At 48.1% G+C, this 12,932-nt stretch overlaps 1 protein-coding gene across 6 annotated transcripts in view; it reads left to right on the top strand.

Annotated features, from left to right (window-relative positions):
* LOC139228079 (suppressor of tumorigenicity 7 protein homolog) overlaps window positions 1-12,932 on the top strand; it is a 197,262-nt gene that overhangs the window by 35,734 nt on the left and 148,596 nt on the right. The window contains exon 2 of one of the 6 annotated variants that reach the window (XM_070859248.1): window positions 8,520-8,593. The exons of 2 other annotated variants lie outside the window; for them this stretch is intronic. In XM_070859248.1, the coding sequence (XP_070715349.1) occupies window positions 8,572-8,593 (22 nt within the window). In that variant the 5' untranslated portion in view covers window positions 8,520-8,571. Of the gene's footprint in view, window positions 1-8,379; window positions 8,598-12,932 lie in introns of those variants that run through there. 3 more of the 6 variants (XM_070859245.1, XM_070859247.1, XM_070859249.1) reach the window with 3 other exon arrangements.

Here is a 12,932-nt window from a genome sequence, read left to right as displayed (position 1 = left end):
ACCTCCTCCTCTCCCCCCTCCTCCCTCTCCCCTCCTCCCTCTCCCCCCTCCTCCCTCTCCTCCTCCCTCCTCCTCCCTCTCCCTCCTCCCTCCTTCCCTCCCCTCTACCCTCCCCTCTACCCTCCCCTCTACCCCTCCCTCTACCCTCCCCTCTACCCTCCCTCTACCCTCCCCTCTACCCTCCCCTCTACCCTCCCCTCTACCCTCCCCTCTACCCTCCCCTCTACCCTCCCCTCTACCCTCCCCTCTACCCTCCCTCTACCCTCCCCTCTACCCTCCCCTCTACCCTCCCCTCTACCCTCCCCTCTACCCCCCCACCCCTCCCTCTTTCTTCCCCCCCCCCTTCGCTGTCAGAAACACAGAGACACTGGCAGAAACAGAGAGAGAGAGAGAGAGACACTGATAGAGACAGAGAGAGAGTACTGGAGGAGGGAGGAGGGGGGCGGGGTGTTCCCAGCATGCTGTTGAAGGGCTCCCGGTGTTGCAGTAGGTGAGTAGAAATAATTTTTTATTTATTGATTGATTTTTTATTATTTTTTTATATATTAGTTTTTTTATTTATTTTGATGATTTATTGCTTGATTTATTGATGTATTTATCATTTATTATAGATGATGGCTCTTTATTTGTAAAAGTGAAGTGTTTAATGTTTGTAAACCCCTCCCCCCCCCTTCCCCATCTCTCGTTCCCTACTCCTGATTTATAATTGTAGGCAAGGTTTTTCTGAGCGTACAAAAATCTACACGTACCCCATTCTAAGTTAGTTTGGAGTAAGTTTTCGTTGCCTAAACTTGCAATACAGCTGTAAGTGGCTGGACACGCCCCCTTTTGAAAAAAAAATCTGTTCTAAAGTTAAATTATTCTAACTGACTAGAAGTGAAGCAAACTAAATGCCGAGAATTACAATTTCTAAGATGTTCCATTCTAAACTAGTTGCTCCAAAAAAATAGGAGCAACCCAGGCCGAAACTTGAGCGTGATGTGTGTTGTGACAGCAGGCGTTAGAAGAGTTGGGGAGGTGACCAAAGGTAGATTTTGAGGCCGTATATGAAGGTCGGGAGTGAAGTGTAGAGGTGGAGGGAGTAGGAAGAGAACGTGAGAGAGCACTGGCTGAAGCTTGTGTCACAAGTAGGGATCGGGGGTGGGGGAAGGATCCCACAGTAATCCCAATGCAGGATTACTGACGGTGTGAGTTTGTGTGTACATAAGAAATAGAAGCAGGAGTCGGCCATTTGGCCCCTCGAGCTTGTTCCGCCATTCAATAAGATCATGGCAGCTCTCGCAGAGACTAACACAAATTCACAACCCTCTGAGAGAAGAAATTCCTCCTCATCTCCGTTTTAAATGGGCGACCCCTTATCCTGAAACTATGTCCCCTAGTTCTAGATTCCCCCACGAGGGGAAACATCCTCTCTGCATCTACCCTGTCAAGCCCCCCTCATAGTCTTATACATTTCAATAAGATAAGTGTAGACTAGCTTGGCGAGAATGCAGCGTTGGGCTGTGGGGGAGATTTTTAAACTGGCGAGAACTCTGAATGCACTGGGAGAGAGAGGTGATGGAGATCAGCGCGTACTGAGGTGATGTGTGAGTGAGGCTTAGTCCAGGCTGGAACACGGCCGGTTGATTTGAACTTTGTATAGGGTGAAGCATTGGAGAAGTCAAACCTGGCAGTGACAAACTAGTGGATAAGGGTTCAACTGGCAGTGGAGGTGGGGTAGGGACAGAGCTGGGTAATGTTTTTGGAGGGGAAAGTTGTCGCTCTTGATGGAGTGAATGTGAGATTTGAAGCTCAGCTGAGCATGGAGCAGGGCATTGAGGTTGCGCACTGTCGGCGAGGGTGCTATTGGTGATGAAGCGCAATGTTGGTGTGCAGTCCAGCCTGACCATTTTGTCCTGTAATGTCCAGCATTGGCACAAGAATAAAGATTGTCCTCCCAGTCCTGGGCTTGTATTGGCACTGTGTTTGCTTCAGTATCCCAGAGTGTGGGCATGAGTAATGCTAATGTTGTGGGGACATGTTGGTCCAATCGCCTGTCTAACTGCACCTTCCATTAATCCTGGGGTCAGCTATTCGCAAGATCATAAAATCCATGTTGGACTCCCTCTATACTTCGTTTTTAATGTTGGTTCTTTCTCTGTGCCTTGTTTTTAAAACTATAAAGGGCTTTGATAGACTGAATGGGGAAAGATGGGTAGCTGAAGCAGGAAATGCTTTGCCACAAGGTGTGATTAACTCAAGAGACCAGTGCATTTTATTAAAGGAAAATTGGATAAATATTTGAAGCGGAGGAAGATACAGGGCTATGGAGAGAGAGAGAGAGATGGAGCGGGCAGTGCAGTGCAGTTAGTCTCGGGAGCCTCCTATTATTAACAAGAGCAGGCATTGACGACGAGATCCAGCAACGCCTCCAGTGCGCCAGTGCAGCCTTCGGCCGCCTGAGAGAAAGTGTATTTGAAGACCAGGCCCTCAAAACTGTCACCAAGCTCATGGTCTGCAGGGCCGTAGTAATACCCGCCCTCCTGTATGGCTCAGAGACATGGACCATGTACAATAGACACCTCAAGTCGCTGGAGAACTACCACCAACGATGTCTCTGCAAGATCCTACAAATCCCCTGGGAGGACATTAGCGTCCTCGACCAGGCCAACATCCCCAGCATTGAAGCACTGACCACACTTGATCAACTCTGCTGGGCAGGCCACATAGTTCGCATGCCAGACATGAGACTCCTAAAGCAAGCGCTCTACTCGGAACTCGTCCACGGCAAATGAGCCAAAAGTGGGCAGAGGAAACGTTGCAAGGACACCCTCAAAGCCTCCCTGATAAAGTGCAACATCCCCACTGACACCTGGGAGTCCCTGGCCAAAGACCGCCCGAAGTGGAGGAAGTGCATCCGGGAGGGTGCTGAGCTCCTTGAGTATCGTCGCCGAGAGCATGCAGAAACCAAGCGGAAGGAGCAGGCTCCCCACCTATCCTTCCCTTCAACCACTGTCTGTCCCATCTGTGACTGTACAGCCACCTAAGAACTCATGCTAAGAGTGGAAGCAAGTCTTCCTTGATTCCGAGGGACTGCCTACGATGGTGATGATACTCTTGGCTTGCTCTAGCAAAGAGCTGGCACAGACGCAATGGTCTGAATGGTCTTCAGTGCTGCAAATGTCTGTGATTCTGCGATTCGCAGTGCTGGTGAAACTAGCAGTCATCGTTAATTCTGAATCGAATTCATTTTGTTGCTTTTGCAATACTATTGTGGAGGAGCCACTGAGGACGTGAATTGCTCAGCTTGTGTATATTGCAGTTGCTAACCATATTGTAATCTGTGGGTCGAACTAAAATATACTGACTGCTAGTTCTTGGTAATCAGCTGCAGATCATCTACATCAGTATCTATGTCACAATCACTAACCTCTGTGTGTCCTGTCACTCATTAATCAGATGGAGTGCTCCAAGCTGGCAGACATCTGCCATGAAATCAGCAGCAAAAACATTGTTTTGGAAAATGTAACTTGGCCTACCATCTCTATTGCATATATATATCATTCAAACAGAAAAGTGAGGTTGGTTAATTTCACTCTTCCATTTCTTGCTTTCCTGACGACATGTTGGCTTATGGTTCTGCCTGCCTATTTGTCATTCTTCATGTATGAATACAGACGGGGCTGGCTATTCCTCTGTGGGGGCGTCACACCAGAGCCGGAACCTGCCATCAGCCAATAGTCACACATGCACTTTCCATAGGGGTCACTTTATACTGATCGGCTTGAAAATCCTGACTGATAATTTAAGAACATAAGAAATAGGAGCAGGAGTAGGCCGTACGGCCCCTCGAGCCTGCTCCACCATTTAACAGGATCATGGCTGATCCAATCATGGACTCGGGTCCACTTCCCCGCCCACTCCCTTTAACCCCTTATTCCCTTATCGGTTAAGAAACTGTCTATCTCTGTCTTAAATTTATTCAATAACCCGGCTTCCACAGCTCTCTGAGGCAACGAATTCCAGATTTACAACCCTCTGAGAAAATAAATTTCTCCTCATCTCAGTTTTAAATGGGCGGCCCCGATTCTAAGATTATGCCCCCTAGTTCTAGTCTCCCCCATCAGTGAAAACATCATCTCTGCATCCACCTTGTCAAGCCCCCTCATAATCTTATACGTTTCAATAAGATCACCTCTCATTCTTCTGCATTCCAATGAATAGAGGCCCAACCTACTCAACCTTTCCTCATAAGTCAACCCCCTCATCTCCGGAATCAACCGAGTGAACCTTCTCTGAACTGCCTCCAAAGCAAGTATATCCTTTCGTAAATATGGAAACTAAAACTGCACGCAGTATTCCAGGTGTGGCCTCACCAACACCCTGTATAACTGTAGCAAGACTTCCCTGCTTTTATACTCCATCCCCTTTGCAATAAAGGCCAAGATTTCATTGGCCTTCCCGATCATTTGCTGTACCTGCATACTAACTTTTTGTGTTTCATGCCCCAGGACCCCCAGGTCCCACTGTACTGCGGCACTTTGCAATTTTTCTTTATTTAAATAATAACTTGCTCTTCGATTTTTTTTCTGCCAAAGTGCATGACCTCACACTTTCCAACATTATATTTCATCTGCCAAATTTTTGCCCACTCACTTAGCCTGACTATGTCCTTTTGCAGGTTTTTTGTGTCCTCCTCACACATTGCTTTTCCTCCCATCTTTGTATCGTCTGCAAACCTGGCTACGTTACACTCTGTCCCTTCATCCAAGTTGTTAATATAGATTGTAAATAGTTGGGGTCCCAGCACTGATCCCTGCGGCACCCCACTAGTTACTGATTGCCAACCCGAGAATGAACCATTTACCCGACTTTTTTTTGGCCAATCCTCGATCCATGCTAATATATTACTCCAACCCCGTCAACTTTTATCTTGTGCAGTAACCTTTTATATCATCATCATCATAGGCAGTCTCTCGGAATCAAGGAAGACTTGCTTCCACCCCTGAAGTGAGTTCTTTGGTGGCTGAATAGTCCAATACGAGACCCATAGACTGTCACAGGTGGGACAGACAGTCATTGAGGGAAGGGATGGGTGGGACTGGTTTGCCGCATGCTCCTTCCACTGCCTGCGCTTGACCTCTGCACGCTCTCGGCAATGAGACTCTAAGTGCTCATCGCCCTTCCGGATGCACTTTCTCCACTTAGGGCGATATTTGGCCAGGGACTCCCAGGTGTCAGTGGGGATGTCACACTTTATCAGGGAGGCTTTGAGGGTGTCCCTGTAACATTGTCGCTGCCCACCTTTGACTCGTTTGGCATGAAGGAGCTCCACATAGAGCACTTGCTTTGGGAGTCTCGTGTCTGGCATGCAAACTATGTGGCCTGCCCAGCAAAGCTGATTGAGTGTGGTCAGTGCTTCAATGCTGGGGATGTTAGTCTGGACGAAGACACTGATGTTGATGCGACTGCCCTCCCAGGGGATTTGCAGGATCTTGTGGAGACATCGTTGGTGATATATCTCCGGTGACTTGAGGTGTCTTTTGTACATCGTCCATATCTCTGATCCATACAGGAGGGTGGGTATTACTACAGCCTTGTAGACCATGAGCTTGGTGGTAGATTTGAGGGCCTGGTCTTCGAACACTCTTTTTCTTAGGCGGCTGCACTGGAGGCGATATTGAATCTCCGCATCAATGTCTGCTTTTGTTGACGAGAGGCTCCCGTGGTATGGGAAATGGTCCACATTGTCCAGGGCCGCGCCGCGGATCTTGATGACTGGAGGGCAGTGCTCTGCAGCGAGGGCAGGCTGGTGGAGTAAAGTTTGCCAACATCCTTCGCCTGCTCCACGACAACATGCAGGCCGTGATCCTTACCAACGGATCCATTACAGACACAATCCACATCCAGACCGGGGTCAAACAGGGCTGCGTCATCGTCCCAACCCTCTTCTCAATCTTCCTCGCCGCCATGCTCCACCTCACAGTCAACAAGCTCCCTGCTGGAGTGGAACTAAACTACCGAACCAGTTGGAAGCTGTTTAACCTATGCCGCCTCCAGGCCACATTTAGATCACCCCAGCCTCTGTCGTGAGCTAAAGTAGGCAGACGATGCCTGCGTCTGCGCACATTCTGAGGCTGAACTCCAGGATAGAGTCGATGTATTTACTGAGGCATATGAAAGCATGGGCCTTACACTAAACATCCGTAAGACAAAGGACCTCCACCAACCTTTTATGTGGTACCTTGTCAAATGCCTTCTGGAAGTCCAAATACACCACATCCACTGATTTCCCTTTATCCACCCTGTGTTACATCCTCAAAGAATTCCAGCAAATTTGTCAAACATGACTTCACCTTCATAAATCCATTCTCTCCTCTTGCCTTGGTGCCAATTATACTGCCCAAACCGTAGTTAACACCCCAAACAAGATGATTTACCAGAATGGGTCCAGGGATGTGGAGAGACTAGAAAAGGTGGGAATGTTCTCCTTAGAGCAGAAACGGATGAAGGGGAGATTTAAAAGAGGTGTTCAAAATTATGAAGGATTTGATGGATTAAATCATCATCATCAGCAGTCTCTCGAACTGAGGATGACTTGCTTCCACGCCAAAAAAAGGATGAGTTCACAGGTCTTTCAATGAAGGACCTAATATTCCAGATATTGAACTACATCGTAAAGGGTGGAAGATGCCTGTGCGTGGATTTTTTTAACGTGTGGTGACCGTTGCACACCAGCCACGGGCTTGACAGAGCTCGGTCTTGGTCCAGTGGCAAGGGTTAACCAAGACGACTGGAGACCTGCTCTGCTGCACGGCCTTTTCTGGGCCCCGATCACGTCCCTCTACAGGGACTTTATCATTACTTTATCATTAACTAGATCCTTCAGGTTGTACTGTGGGGTTTTTGATAAGGAATCCATTCCGTATGTCGCAGTTCTTTCAAGCTTTTGGCCATCGGTCATCAAAGCTGAAGGGCTTTGGCGATGGTCCAAAATGGATAGAGTTAATAAAGAGAAACCGTCTCCACTGGCAGAGGAGGGTCGGTAACCAGAGGACATGGATTGAAATTGATTGGGAAAAGAGGGGAGGTGAGAATTTTTTTTTAACTCAGCGAATTATAATCTGGAATGCACGATCTGAAAGGGTGTTAGAAGGAGGCAGATTCAATAGCAACTTTCAGAAGAGATTTGGAGATCTACTTGAAAAGGGAAAAAAATGCAGAGTTATGGGGAAAGAGCAGAGTGGGAGCCGGACAGACATCACGGGCCGAATGGCCTCCTGTGCTGCAAGAATCTTAAAAGATTGAGATCAGTCAGCTCAGCACAGTTATCAGATTCTGAAGCATATTGTTGACATGCTAACTGTTGTCACTGACCAGCTGAGAGCAGACTGTGGAGCAATTTCAGGACCTGTGTGTGTGTGTGGCTCAGTAGCATACCACACATTGCAACCGGAAATCGGCACGGTCCCGGCCTGCAAGACCATCAGCAGGCCGGAGGCATACCACTGCAGGAGGGCAACGCCTGCGAAGTCAGGTCGCTGATTGCAGTGCGGGCAGGCACAGCAGGAAGGGCGAAGGGGCGGCAAGAGTTTGTAGAAGGAAGTGACCGAGGGCCCAGGAAAGACGTGAGTCTGGGGCCCAGGGGCAGCACGGGCCCAGCCCACACTGCGATATGTGTGCACACTAGGTCCGTGCAGCAGAGCTGGTCTCCAGTCGTCCTGGTTAACCCTTGCCACTGGACCAAGACCTAGCTCTGTCAAGCCCGTGTGGTGGCTGGTGTGCAACGGCCACCACACGTTAAAAAAATCCACACACAGGCATCTTCCACCCTTCATTCAACATGTAGTTCAGGATCCGGAATATTAGGTCCTTCATTGAAACACCTGTGAACTCATTCCTTTTTGGCGTGGAAGCATAGAAAATAGGTGCAGGAGCAGGCCATTCAGCCCTTCTAGCCTGCACCGCTAGAAGGGCTGAATGGCCTGCTCCTGCACCTATCCTCGCTTCGAGGGACTGCCTATGATGACACATTGCAACGGCTACTTGAACCTTGGGGCCAGCATCAGAGAGAGAGTCCTTTTTTAAACAGCGTTAGTTTTTTTTCTCTAATGGGATGGAGTGATCGACCACAAGCAAGACAGTAAACGTGGCTCTAGCCTCCCTCCCTCCCTCCCCAGTGCACTGTGCATTCACTGCCCACACACTGTTTGTGTTTCCCATCAGTTCCAGATAATTGTCTTTTCTCTACGTGGTGTGCTCTGCTCTCCCCTCTTGTCAGACACTCCTTCCTTCAGCATCGGTAGCCAGACTGCTTAAACTCTGTGTGTGTGGCTTAAAGTGGGAGGGCAGAGTTACAATCTCGCCCCCTCCCAGGCTCTGCCCAATCTCGCTCAGTTTCCTTCCTATCGCCATTCAGAAGGGAGACGGCCCTCGCTCTGTGCCTGTGCGAGGGATCTGGAGGCTCTTGTGACTCGGGAAAAAAAGGTGTCTTCCCCTCCCAAAAAAAGGGAGTCTTTATTTTTTTGTTTCTTTATTAGGACCTTCCGACTTGATGGTATTTGCTTCTTGCAACGCGTCCCTACGCCAGACATGTTCAACGCCGACTCTTCCTGTAGGTATTGGCACCGCCGAGTTTCCTATTTTTAATCCATTATATGATATATTTTAAAAAAAAAGCCATCCCATCGAGTGGAAGGGCTGCATTTGTCTTTGTTGCGCATTATTAATACGCATTATTCGTTTGCAACCAGTCTGTTCAAAATGGTTTCATGGCATGGCAGAGCCGGGGAGATGTGCAAGCCATGTGCTTGTCTCTGGCAGCTCACAACCGGGGCCAAACCCCTGGCCCGAACGCTTCCATTTTGTCCCCAGCCACTGAAGATTGATGCATTTGCAGCCAGTTTTGGCACGGCAGTCCCCCGCTGCTCCACAGTCAGTCGGCGATCTTTGTTCCCTCAAACACGCCTCCTTCATAAAAAAAAATGCTGGCAGGAATGACATGGAAAATAGTGCAGGGGGAAAAAGGAGCTGTGTTTGCTGTCAGTGGGGGTGGGGGAAATAAAGAGGGATTGCTATAAAAGGACCCAGAGCATTCAGTGATTCACTCCTTGAAAATGCCAAGGAAAAGAATGGAGAGGACAAATGGAAAATCAGTTTTGTGTAATGTGGGGGAATTTGTGGGCGGGGTGGGGGGGGGGGAGGTTAATTTACCAGACTGATCAAAGTTTCCATCTGATTTTATTGGCTCCATCTGATTTTAGTGCTATCTGCCATTCCAGTGTTGTCCTTCGATTACAACAGCAACTACACTTCAAAAGCACTTCATTGGCTGTGAAGCACTTTGAGATGTCCTGAAGTCGTGAAAGGCACTATATAAATGCAAGTTCTTGTGTACCACAAAAACACGGCGCGGTCACCTGGACCCAGATGGTTTTCACGCTTCTGTGAAGCATCTTGGGATGTTTTCCTACGCTAAAGGTGCAAGCTGTTGTCCAATAGAAACTGCTGGCCATCCTCAGGTGTGATTCGGACAACAGCGTTCTAGCCGCATGCACTCATTTTTAGTGGAAAATGCCTTACATACACTCTCACAATCCAGATAAATGTATATTTACTTCACCTCCCTCCGCTCAGAGATGCGGCGGCCTGGGAGCAGCGTGAGCTGGTGTAGGAGGGTGACGGCAGCGAAGAGTGACATCATCAGTGTCCAGGCCGCTGCTTGGAGCCTGGGCAGGTACAGCAGGAGCGGCGAGAGACTGTGGAGGGATGTGATCGGGGCCCAGGAGAGGCGCGAGTTTGGGGCTAGGGGCCCGAGGCAGCACAGACCAGCCCACCCTGCGATATGTGCGCGCACTAGGTCCGTGCAGCAGAGCTGGTCTCCACTCGTCCTGGTTAACCCTTGCCACTGGACCAAAACCTAGCTCTGTCAAGCCCGTGTGGTGGCTGGTGTGTAACGGTCACCCACCCACACGTTAAAAAAATCCACACACAGGCATCTTCCACCCTTCAGGATGTAGTTCAGGACCTGGAATATTAGGTCCTTCATTGAAACATCTGTGAACTCATCCCTTTTTGGTGCGGAAGCAAGTCATCCTCGATCCGAGGGACTGCCTATGATGATCTACTGTCACAAACATCAAGCGGCATTCAGTAACCAAAAAACACTCTTGCACTCTGCTTTTCATCCCCCCCCATTTCACCAACCAACGTGTGATGAGTTTAAAGTTCACGTGCACATGCCACGCGCATATGTGTACTCAGTTCGCATGGCCCAAGGACACTGTCTATTGCACCATTTTTTATTTACTGATCAGAAGTACATTTTGCCACATTTGGATTCTCAATTTGCCACTTATGGCTGGTGGCTACCATCGTGGACAACACTGCACTATTCCCTCGTAATTTACTGCTGCTCACCATTCCCTTAGCTGTTGCTACAGGAAGTTAACTCGTGAATAATTATACCCCAAGATTCTAGCGCATGTGTTGAAACAGATGCTACAACTCAAGGGCTAAGTTACGAGGAGAGATTTCACGAATTAGGGTTATTGTCCCTAGAATTTAGGTTAAGGGGTGATCTGAACGAAATTTTCAAAATATTAAGGGGAACAGATGGGGTAGATAGAGAGGACCTATTTCCGCTGGGTTGCTGAGCCTCAGACTTGGGGTATAAAGGTTGGAGCGGGACCTTTCAGGAGTGAAATTTTGAAATGGTTATATGGAATGCACTGCCTGAGAGGGTGGTGGAGGCAGGGTCAATTATGTTTTTCAAAAGTGAATTGGGTAAGTACCTGAAAGAAAAAACATTTCAGGGCTACGGGGAAAGGGTGGGGGGAGTGGGACTGGCTGAAATGCTCTTGCAGAGAGCTGGCATGGGCTCGATGGGCCGAATGGCCTCCTTCGCTGCTGTAACCGTTCTATGACTTAGGAAATACTTCTACACACAAGGGTGGTAGAAGTTTGGAACTCTGTTCCGCAAACGCAAATTGGTGCTAGATGAATTGTTAATTTTAAATTGGAGATTGATGGCTTTTTGTTAACCAAAGGTATTCAAGGATATGGGCCAAAGGCGAGTATATGGAGTTAGTTCGCAGATCAGCCATGATCCCATTGATTGGCGGAACAGGCTTGAGGGGCTGAATGATCTACTCCTGTTCCGATGTTCCCACAACTGTTGAGTTAGAAAGCAGCTGTTGGTGTGATGTTGTGAGCTCCTGCCTGCAAGGATTTTTAATGGTTGGCTTCCTATATTTGTTTGATGTTTATGTGGATTTTGCTTAATGCATCCTGTTGTTGAATAGCTTGCTGTTACTGTCTACGTGTGGCCACTTGACCCGCGGGCTACATCAACACCAGTGGAATTGTACCCCAGTGTCTGAAGGGCAGGCCCTTGGTAGGGAAAAATATATCCTCAGATTACCGTCCCAAAAATCTCCATGTTTTTGTCAGTAAAATTGCTACAGACCTCTGCAGCAACGAATCAAATGTTTGATGGTTGTTCTGAAGGTGACTTGAATAAGCTTGGAATTGAACCAGAAAATGCTGGAAATATTCAGCAGGTCAGGCAGCATCTGTGGAGCGAGAAACAGAGTTAATGTTTCATGTCGATGAACTTCCATCAGAACTGGAAAAAGTTAGAGATGTAACAGGTTTTAAGCAAGTGCAGAGGCAGAGAACGGGGAGAGGAGAGGAAAAAAAACAAAAGGGAAGGTCGGTGATGCGGTGGAAGGCAGAAGAAAATAAATGACAAAAGGGATGATGGTGCGAGGCTAAAGGAGATGACCACTGTTAGTGTTCTCGACCAGACCAACATCCCCAGCATCGAAGCACTGACCACACTCGACCAGTTCCCTTGAGCAGGCCACATCGTCTGCATGCCTGATACGAGACTCCCAAAGCAAGCGCTTTACTCGGAACTCCTACACGGCAGGTGATCCCCAGGCAGGCAGAGGAAATGTTTCAAGGACACTCTCAAAGCATCCCTGATAAAGTGCAACATCCCCACCGACACCTGGGAATCCCTGGCCCAAGACCGCCCTAAGTGGAGGAAGAGCATCCGGGAGGGCGCTGAGCACCTCGAGTCTCGTCGCCGAGAGCATGCAGAAATCAAGCGGAAGGAGCGTGCGGCAAACCAGTCCCACCCACCCCTTCCCTCAACCACTGTCTGTCCCACCTGTGACAGAGACTGTAATTCCCGTATTGGACTGTTCAGTCACCTGAGAACTCACTTTTAGAGTGGAAGCAAGTCTTCCTCGATTTCGAGGGACTGCCTGTGATGAAAGGAGATGGTAATGGAACAAGTAAAGAAACAAAAGTCTCGAGATGAAAATGGCAGAATCATCAAAAGCTGCCGTCCCAAAAAATGGGGGCAGAGGTTATGATCTGAAATTGTTAAACTCAGTGTTGAGTCTGGAAGGCTATAAAGTGCTAATCGAAAGATGAGATGCTGTTTCCAGCATTTTCTGTTTTTTCATTCAGATTTCAAGCATCCACAGTATTTTGCTTTTGAATAAGCTCGGCCTGTTTTGTCGGTAGTCCCAGACACTTGTTTCGATTATTTGAACTGAAACATTTCCTCCTCCCAGTTTGCCCACTAGTGATTTTTCTCACATGCTTATTAGCGGGGCACTTGGGACCTGTAGTGTGTGTGTGTGGGATTGTATTGACATTCTGTGTTTTGTGCCAATGAGAAATTGTTTTCATCCTTTCTGCTCTCCCTCAGGATAGATTAGAGACGTGTGAATTTTGCGACTTCTTACAATATAATAGTACACAGTGTTGGATTATGACCTGTATAGAGTGCTACAGTTAACAGAATACGGTGTTATAGTATGATAGTGTCACAGTATGGCAGTATAGTGTTAAGTATGATAGTACTGTAAATAGTATGACCATATGTGACAGTAAAAAGTGTTAATTCATTGTGCTATAGTATGACAGTTTATTGTATG

This window comes from Pristiophorus japonicus, chromosome 17, assembly GCF_044704955.1.
Source record: "Pristiophorus japonicus isolate sPriJap1 chromosome 17, sPriJap1.hap1, whole genome shotgun sequence".
NCBI lineage: Eukaryota > Metazoa > Chordata > Chondrichthyes > Pristiophoridae > Pristiophorus > Pristiophorus japonicus.
Note: the sequence above shows the minus strand (reverse complement) of the source record. Positions and strands in the feature narration are given on the sequence as shown.